The sequence below is a fragment of the Lepidothrix coronata genome, unplaced genomic scaffold (assembly GCF_001604755.1).
Source record: "Lepidothrix coronata isolate B3197 unplaced genomic scaffold, Lepidothrix_coronata-1.0 Scaffold17, whole genome shotgun sequence".
Classification (NCBI taxonomy): domain Eukaryota; kingdom Metazoa; phylum Chordata; class Aves; order Passeriformes; family Pipridae; genus Lepidothrix; species Lepidothrix coronata.
In genome coordinates this window covers 9154333-9163046 of record NW_016690197.1, presented here as the reverse complement: position 1 = coordinate 9163046, position 8714 = coordinate 9154333, and the positions used below count along the sequence as shown (strand labels likewise).

The 8714-nt window shown below is 48.7% G+C and overlaps 1 protein-coding gene across 6 annotated transcripts in view; it reads right to left on the bottom strand.

Moving 5' to 3' along the window:
* GBF1 (golgi brefeldin A resistant guanine nucleotide exchange factor 1) overlaps positions 1-8714 on the bottom strand; it is a 106656-nt gene continuing 97942 nt past the window's right edge. For 3 of the 6 annotated variants that reach the window (XM_017806960.1, XM_017806961.1, XM_017806962.1), the window contains 11 exons: positions 8313-8535; positions 6570-6730; positions 6014-6260; positions 5418-5617; positions 4306-4456; positions 3846-3976; positions 3398-3499; positions 2744-2857; positions 2315-2492; positions 1975-2112; positions 1363-1649 (listed from right to left, as the gene is read on the bottom strand). In XM_017806960.1, the coding sequence (XP_017662449.1) occupies positions 1363-1649; positions 1975-2112; positions 2315-2492; positions 2744-2857; positions 3398-3499; positions 3846-3976; positions 4306-4456; positions 5418-5617; positions 6014-6260; positions 6570-6730; positions 8313-8535 (1932 nt within the window). Of the gene's footprint in view, positions 1650-1974; positions 2113-2314; positions 2493-2743; positions 2858-3397; positions 3500-3845; positions 3977-4305; positions 4457-5417; positions 5618-6013; positions 6261-6569; positions 6731-8312; positions 8536-8714 lie in introns of all 6 variants that reach the window. The other 3 variants (XM_017806959.1, XM_017806963.1, XM_017806958.1) reach the window with 2 other exon arrangements.

Sequence of the window (8714 nt, the reverse complement as noted above, 5' to 3'; positions counted from 1 at the left end):
TTCATTTACAGGATGTATTTATTACACTGTAAAAAGTCCATTGGATTTGTAGCCATTTACTCTGTATGTACACAGTCATATTCCCACCCCAACCGCAGGTTCCTCTCCATACAGGACACACTGGGTTGGAGTCCCACCCATGCCCCTCCCAGTCACCAGGGGGATTTCCAAGATTGAAATTATTGAGAATTTAGCCAGCTAGTCGAGGGAGGAGGAGGGGGAACGGTGATGCAGCATTTGCCAGGCAGCCAGCTCTGCTCTGGCCACAAGGAGGGGGAAGAGCAGGATGTCCTTGCTGCAAGGCGGAAGCACAAGAATGACTACCAGGGCCTCGGCTGCAGGGGTGTCCTGGGGGGAGAAGGATGTGCGATCCCAACAACTAGAAGATGCACAAGGGTGAAATCTGTGCAGAGCCTCCAAGAGAAACCACTGCAGACTTGCTGGGCATCTGTCAGCAGGTGCCACAGATCCCCAATCTTCTCTAGCTGAAGAGGATGTTCTCCTAAGGAAGGGGGCTGGTCACCAAGAGGACAGTGTAGCAAGTGGCGAACAACACATTGCTGCTGTGTTGGAGTGGCCCCCAAGTGCTGTGTGAGAGATGGCCATGGTGCTCTGCTCTCAGCATTTCCTTCTCATTTACTCAACTATGCAGAGCATTCTGGATTTGCTCTCTCCAACCAGAAAGCCTGATTGTATCACAGGAGGAGGGAGGAAAGCCATGCTGCCCCTATCAGACTCCCCTGCTGCCTATTCCATATCTGGCATGGGGATTGCTGTCATCTGTGGTGTTGCAGAAGGAAAGCATGTGCCTACAGCAGGCAAGAAGCCCTATGTAGCAAACTGGGAGCTGCACTGTAAGCAATCCACATTTCTAACAAAATTCTTTACCTGCTGAACTCAGGCATGCCCAGAGCCCAGACAAAGCAGTGCAATCAGAGGAGTGAGCAGTAAAGCTAGGGAATGGCTGGGGAATTGCCCAGGGACTGGACTGAATAATCTTGAGAGGCAGCCCTGTACTGCAGCTCCTCTCTGGCATGACATCAATAACTTTCCCCTCTTTACCAGATGAACTGGTGGCAGCTTGGTCCCAGGCTGCTGGGTGTGAGTGTTGCCTGGCCCCTGAGATTGCAAAGGCAGGAAGGTCAGTGGAACTGGGCACCCCTTCAAGAAGACAGGAATTTGTAGGCAGATTTCTAGGTGATGCCACAAGAAGGGAGCAGGATCGAATATGCTCCATTGTGGCAGCAGCCCTTCTGCTCAGGTTAGCATCATCTAAAACAAACATGCCCACTACCAGAGAAATTGGCCAGCATCCTCCACCCACAGAGCCTCCTCAGCAGACAGTTCTCAGACACCCTCAAACTAATTGACTTCAGAGGTTGTCATGGGGTCAGTGGGCCGTGGAGTAGCTAAGAGGGGAACAGGAGAGGTGGCTTCAATTAGGGCTGGGTTGAGAATGATTGGAAGAGTCATAGGTGGCACTCCAACCTGCAGGGGAGATGCAAGAGGCTGCAGGATGAGTGGTGGCTGTGCTGTCGTAGGAGGTATGTCCGTAACGGGGCTTGTCTTTGTTGAAGCTGATGCTGGGAAAGAAGGAGAGGCAGAGGTGCTGATGGTGGGTGAGGCAGGTGCAGTGGGTCTCTCGGACTCTAGAAATAGGAAGAGACAAAATACGTCGTTACACAGGACCTGACAAAGTCACCTATTAGTTGAAAACTAAGCAGGGCTCAAGATCAACTCAGGGGCCTTTTGAGACTTGCCCCTTCATATGAGGTCGTGAGGAGCAGGGGCCAATCACAGGCATTCTGCCCACCCCAACAACCTCAGCAAGAAGGCCAAAAGCTATCCATCTGGAAGCACAACAGTTCAAAACACTAGAGGCCTGGTCACCCTAGATCATGCTAAAGCAAGGAAAAGCAGATCCATGCCACCATGCTGGGAACATGATTCCAGAAAAAAGAAAACAGGACTTACCACTGGCACCCAGTTCACAAGGCTTCTCCAAAGGAGCCAGGTGGGTGGTTGATCTCACATCCCCCACAGGAGAAGGGGGCAGGGCAGACACTATTGATTTCTGATGCTGCTGCTCCACTGGTATGTTCAGGACAGGATCTAGGAAGACAAAACATGCAGTGAGACCACACACCAGTTTGCTCACTCCTGGTACCCTCAATTTGCCCTTCTTGTGCCAAGCTCCCACAGCCTCCTGCAACTATCATTTCATCAGCTTCCAGGCACTATGGCAGCTGCGTGCTGGACAAGGTGCAAGCACTGGTCCAAACCTGTTTTCTTAAAATTTCCCAGTCCCTTGTACCTTGGATGACTGTCTGTTTGAAGAGCTCATCCCGCAGCCGAGGTAAGAAACAGTCAATGCGCTCCCAAGTGATCTCCCAGAGATCTGAGTATCCTGTCCGTGAATCAGCGCTGTGGAATATCCCAGCTGTATCCATTACGAGCAGCATATTCTTCAGAGACTCTGGAATGGCCTCCAGCTATAATCAGAGACACTCCTCAGGACACAAAGAATGGACATACAGCAATAAACAAAAGCTCAAAACAGCTGATGGGCTGCCTTGGAAACAGAGGCCAAGGTGAGAAATCATGGAACAAAATGGTTTGGGAAGGATTAAAAGGTTAAAAAAAACCCAAAAAATGCATCAAACCAAAACACCTTTCAAATTCAGAAGGTTAAAAGTGGTGAATGGTTGTCCAAAGCACTGCAGCACCACATTCAGCACCTTACCAGTAAGTCACTAGAGCCAGCATGCATGTACTTGTCCATAAAGTCTAGGATTGTGAGCCACAGGGCAGCAAAGGTGGTCAGTGAGAGCAGTGGGGAGAGATGCTGTAGGAACACCTAGGAAAAAACACAACTCCTGTCAACAATATGAGGGATGCTGCTCACATCTTGCAAATCCGGATTGCCTGTCCTTGTGGCAGGCTGGGAGCATGCACAGGCCTGGCCTGAGGGTGCCACAGGCCTCCACTCTTCTGAGCTGCACATGTGGAGGACTGGATCTTGTCTCCTTTGTGAGAGGCCCCTGCAGTCTGCATCACCATGTCTTCCAGCCCATCCAGACTCTGCCTCAGGTCAGAACTATCAGCTTGTGACATGCATCATTTCACCATGAGAACACACTGTCTTCAACTAATGTTGGGTGAAATACTTCTCTCTCTCTCCATTATAAAGTAATAAACTCTTTCCTGACAACTTTTCCAAGCCTAGGATCATGGATACAGTTCTGGAAAGAAGGCAGTTCCAGTAACAGAAGCTCATGGAGAAGCCCAGCACTAAAGACAGTCAAACTATCACCCTGAACCTATCCAGATCAGAGATGCTGAGAAGCAATCACAGCAAGGGTTTTCTTGAGCTTTCAGGCAGCAGAAGTGTGCTCACCTTGGACAGTAGTGTTGAGGCTCTCATCCTAGTTTCTTCCATCCCACCAACATCAGCTGGGCTAATGTTCTCAAGTAGCTTGGTTAGCAGTGGGAACAGCACCTGTTGGATCAGACACATGGATGTTTTAGAGCTGAAAAATGACTGATGAGATTTGCCCAGACAACCTTACAGAAAGGAGCTGGATTTGGGGACTGATGGTTTCCAGACAGAGACCATGAGAGAAGCAATGGGAAGTGGACATGAGTGGATCCACTTCAGTACTCCAAAAGGCTCTGTCAGAAACCTAAGCAGAAAGGAACTTTTCACAAGACCACAGTAAGGATCGTCTTGCTGCTGTGGTGAACCAGCTGCTGAAGAAGAATACCATTCTTCCACTCCTGCACACAGGTTTGTTCTTCATAACAATACTTTCCTGCCTACATGCCCAGCCCAGCCAGGAGGTTACCTTGTTGAAGCAGGACTCCCATTCCAGGGCATCCAGGGCCTGCAGGTCATGTACCAGGAGGGCCCGCTGCAAGTAAGTGAGTGCTTGCATCCGTATCTGGCGTCGGGCATCACAACACAGCCAGGCAATACCTGCAAGAGAGAGATTCAGGGAAAAGCCCACAGTGAAAGTGTCACATCCCTACTTTCCCAGTCTAGGGTAAAAAGTCTAATGAAGATCTGGGGGGAAAAAAAGTAAACTTGTTCCAGGCCACAGACTGGAAATCTACTGTCAGATCCAGAAACATGCTGGCAGCTAACTCATGCTAAAGATATCATTCAAAATCTGATCCAAATACTTTTTCAATTACAAGAGACTCTAAAAACAACCTCTGCCTGCCTTCTGCAGTTAGTTCTTGGCTCATCAACTTTCCTGCCATTATTTTGGAAATGTCTCTACTTGCTCTCATCACCAGCTTTACCCTGTAGCAAAGGACACCAGCAGTTGGACCACAGTGTTCGGGAATCCGCTGTGATTTTCCTGGCCGCCGTCTCCAGGTGTCGCTGCTCCTCCGCCCAGGAGCTGTAAATGCCGGCTGCTCGCGTGTGCAAGGTGTGCATGAGGTCCAGGAGCTGCAAGTACACAGCACGGTAAGAAACACACAGGACTTAAAAATCTGAAGCAACTCTGATCTCTGCTCTTCTCCAAACCAATGCTAAAAGGCTCACAGCTACTCAACCCTGCTTTCTGTATGTACCTACTCATGCACAGCTACAGAGATGGTGGCAGGCCCTGCTGTCTGTGCCCTCCTGAAGTGGTCAAGTGCCAGGCATTCAACAAGATTTGTTTCAGTTCAGTAGGCATGTCAATCCCATCTTTGAGAACCACCACTCCAGTCATGCCAAAAGGAAGAAGGGACTCTTTCCTGGCATAGAGCATTGACTCTCCCAGGCAGAGGGATAAACCCAGCGATTCAGCTATGCTGTCCAGAAACAACTCTCTGCAACTTTTTTTTTTAACAAAAAGGCATGAAGCATATGCAAAGTTCTCTCAGAACAGCTCCGTATGGGCACATGACAGCACTGTTTACTAATGAACTGAGGCCCAACAGCCTGACAGTCAGCAGGCCTGTGCCTTCACACCTTTCAAGTACCAGCCAGAGAGAAATTACTCCCTTAGCCCAGTCCTCTCTACTTGAAATCCCAGTGCTTCAGCCCACAGGGCTTTCCCCTTTCCACAAGCTCTGATACCCTGCCAGACTCCCTGCTAATCCTACATGAACCTTATGCCTCCAAATGCCCTTGGATTCACATCCATCTTACCTACTACAGTGATTCACAGCTTCAGACCTCCTCCTTGCTTTCCAGAGGACCTCTCCCTCCACTGCTATCCTGCTTTTGCCCGTACAAATTGCAGTCTTCCTCTTTCACTGCAGAACCACACATTGCCACCAGAGCCACCCTCTAATCCACTGTCATCCAGTGCCCACTAACCCAACGTGCAGCCCTCCCTTGCCCCATAAAGAATCCCAGTGATTACCTAGCAAAGCCCTAAGTATGGGAAAGGAGAGGAGGAAATCCTTGCTATACTTACGTCCTGACTAACCTGTAAAGACACAGTGTGGTAGCTGGCAGGGATGCTCTCATCCTCATCCTCATCACTGTGTGTGTGTGCCTGGTGCTGGCTCAAGACCCGGGATCGCCGTGTGGAGCTCTCCTTTGGCTTTTTTTTTAACCGACTGGATTTACTGTCATACCTGTGGCTCTTCCCTCTCTTTTCCTGGGACTTGTACCCTAGAAAGTAAAAGGCAGCAACATATCATATACACAGTCCACCACAAAATTTTCTGCCTTTCAACACATAGAGCAGCCACCTTTTGATATCCCCAGCAGAGGGCCCTGTCCTGTGAAATGACCACTACCTGCTTGTAGAGAGGACCCAGCACCCCTCAGGGACAACCTTCAAACAAGAGCTGATACTGCTACCTCCATATCAACTCCAGACCTCGCCTCCATCCCAGGGAAGAGGATAAAAATAAGGTCCCTGCTGTTAGCAGGAGCCAGGACACTCTTCTCATAGAAACCATTTTCTGGGGGTTGGGGACTCATTCCTTGACAATATACTTCACACTTCTTGCTGACTGGCCACCCTAAGCCCAGTCCTGACTGTCAAGTGAAGGGCCATCTCACCCCCATTCAAGCTCGCCTCCACGAAGATCCGTATCGTTTTGACGCACAGCTCGAAGTTCTCAGGTGTGACATGGGCAGCATCTCGCACGATGAATGACAGGGACTCCACACATTTCATGAGAGACTTCGTGTCATGTGGGCCCAAATCCAGCCCCACAGTCAGGCTGTACTGGTTGACGAGAGGAGATGGACCCAGCCTGCTGAGCCCAGCAGTGGATCTGGAGGTGTCGATGTCATCTTTCCCCACCTGCAGGGCACAGCAAGAGGGTAGCAGGAGAGGGTAGCACAGCAAGTAGCACCTCATGCACCTACTGAAAGGGCCTTTCTTCTGAAGTCAACAGATAATGGTTCTGTAGGGTCCATTTCCCTTTCTTCCTCATTTGCCTCCAACCTTTCTCCTCTCCATCTGTATTTCTCCCCATCCTCCCTTTATATTATCAGCTCACCTTAGCACTCTTTTCTACTGTCTTATTCTTTCTCCCCCTATCACAACCTCTGCTCACAGCCATGCTAGGAGTAGTCTTCTCTGGGCACCAGAAGCCCACTTGCTACTCACCACCAGCCAGCCACTGTTCATGACATCCACATCTGTCACCGAGCGATGCATCTTGCCAGGCTTCCCATGGTCTGTGTACACCTCTGAATCAGAGGTGTAGCCACGGTCCAGGCTCATGTCACTGGGATGATAGGAGGAGACCTCGCTGTCTGACTGAGCACCTGCAAAACAAAAGGCATGGGATTTAGATCACAGCCAAATCAAGAACTTGCAAGAGTAGCTGTGGATAAGGCAGAAGCAATCCAGATTAGTCAGATCAGCATCAGCCAGGAACGACTAGTGGGCCCTGGAAGAAACCAGCCCAGGCTTCTCTTCCTGTGAGACCTGTTTCTCCCCTGTAGGCATGTTTTGCTTTCTCCTCCAGAGGGAAGGAGCTTTCCATCCTCTCCTGTGTCATTTGTCAGCCCGACTGTGGATTTAAAAAGGGCAGAAGTCCAATACTTCAACCCTGAGGGAAGAATCAGATGTACCGTAAACTTTATCAACTACCAGAGGTGCTAAGTTCAGCCAAGACAAGTCCAAAAACACAGCATGGGATTACATGACTCACGTAGGAATACATGACCCCTCTGGGGACACTCAGCTCCACACTAACACTGGTCAGATTTTTCTCATGAACAGCAATCTACATTAGCATGTTCCACACCTGTCAGATCTACCTTCCCTGACATTTAAATTTCACATGCCCCAACACAGAAGTCTTTGCAATGGACAAATTAAAGTTACTGATATAATGTTATTTAGAAGGAAAAACCTCATTCTCTCCATCATTCCACACTATCTAGAAACTCACCAACAGACAGACAGACTTGCTGTGAACACAGTGCACCAAACATTTTCAGGAGGTAAAGAGGACTAATGTTCTGATGTGCAAGGTGCCAAGTTAAGCAGTTTGCTCTATCAGCAAGGACAGAAGCAGTAAAAAAAAAACAAACAAGAGAGAGATGGGAGAAGACAGCCCAACATTAACCCAGAAGGCAAATGCCATAAGTGTTTTACAAAACTGTGTTTCTCCCATCTGTCTAGCATAAAGCATAAGGATCTAGCAAGAAGTTCTAGAAAGAAAACAAAGCCTTCTGGAAAAATCTTTTCTTGCTCTTTGCTTTAGAAGTCTGAAGATATCAGTCTCAAATACATTGCCAGCTGGCTAAAGCAAAACAGAACAATTTGTGGAAAAGACCATCTTTTTAACACAGTCAAGAGAAGTGGGAAACGGTGGGTTGGTCTTGTGGGAATGGTTCAGGCACTGTTAATACAAATGGATTTGGAAATATAATTTTAAATAACAACTCCCTTTATGAGATCCTTAAAATGGGGACAGAAAGGAGTCAGTCCCACAAAAGAAGCAAGTATGACAGGAGCAGCAGCTGGGTTTACATTACATGCCCAGATGAGAGATTATAGTACCCAAGGCACCAGAACACAACCAGCAGAAAATGCTCCTTGGGTAGATCAAAGACCTTCTACAGCTGCTACAACTGATATCAGTTTTCCTCCCACTGCTCCCCCAGGGACTAGCACCTGGATTGCTGCTCACTGAGTAGGAAGAGACGGCAGAGTAGAGACAGGGACAGACCATGAGGTAGGAGTGAACAGCAGGTGCTGGTCTTTAATCTTGCTAATGTAGTTTAATATCAGCTTTGTTTTCTTGCAGTCCCCTTTGCTAATTGAAAAGCTCGAGGAAGCAGCTGCTTATCTGGCAGGCAGGCATCAGATTTCCTAGCAAAAGCTGGCCTGTCTTACCTGTGTCGTTATCTGCCCTTGCTGTAACCTGCAGGGCTGCAGGCGGCTTCACCCCAGACCCGATACACTCCAGGAGGGTGAAGAGTGTGTACCAGTCATCCCCAGAGTGAATGTTGGCAGCATTGGTCTTCAAGAGTTCATGGAGGCCGTAGGCAACCTCATGGCTAACTCTGGACAGCACATTTGGCTTCATCATAAGTAGGATACGTAACGAGAGGAGAACCTGGCCAGAGGAGAGGAGAATAACAGACCCTATTACTTACACTCCATTCTCCAACAAGGTACCCCTTCATTTATTTAGAGCTACTTACAACTGCTTTTTGTTGTCATCTGCAGCACAGAAAGTTAAATATGGGTCCACCTAATAGCAGCTGGTTTCCTGTGTTGCCAGGTGTGGCCACA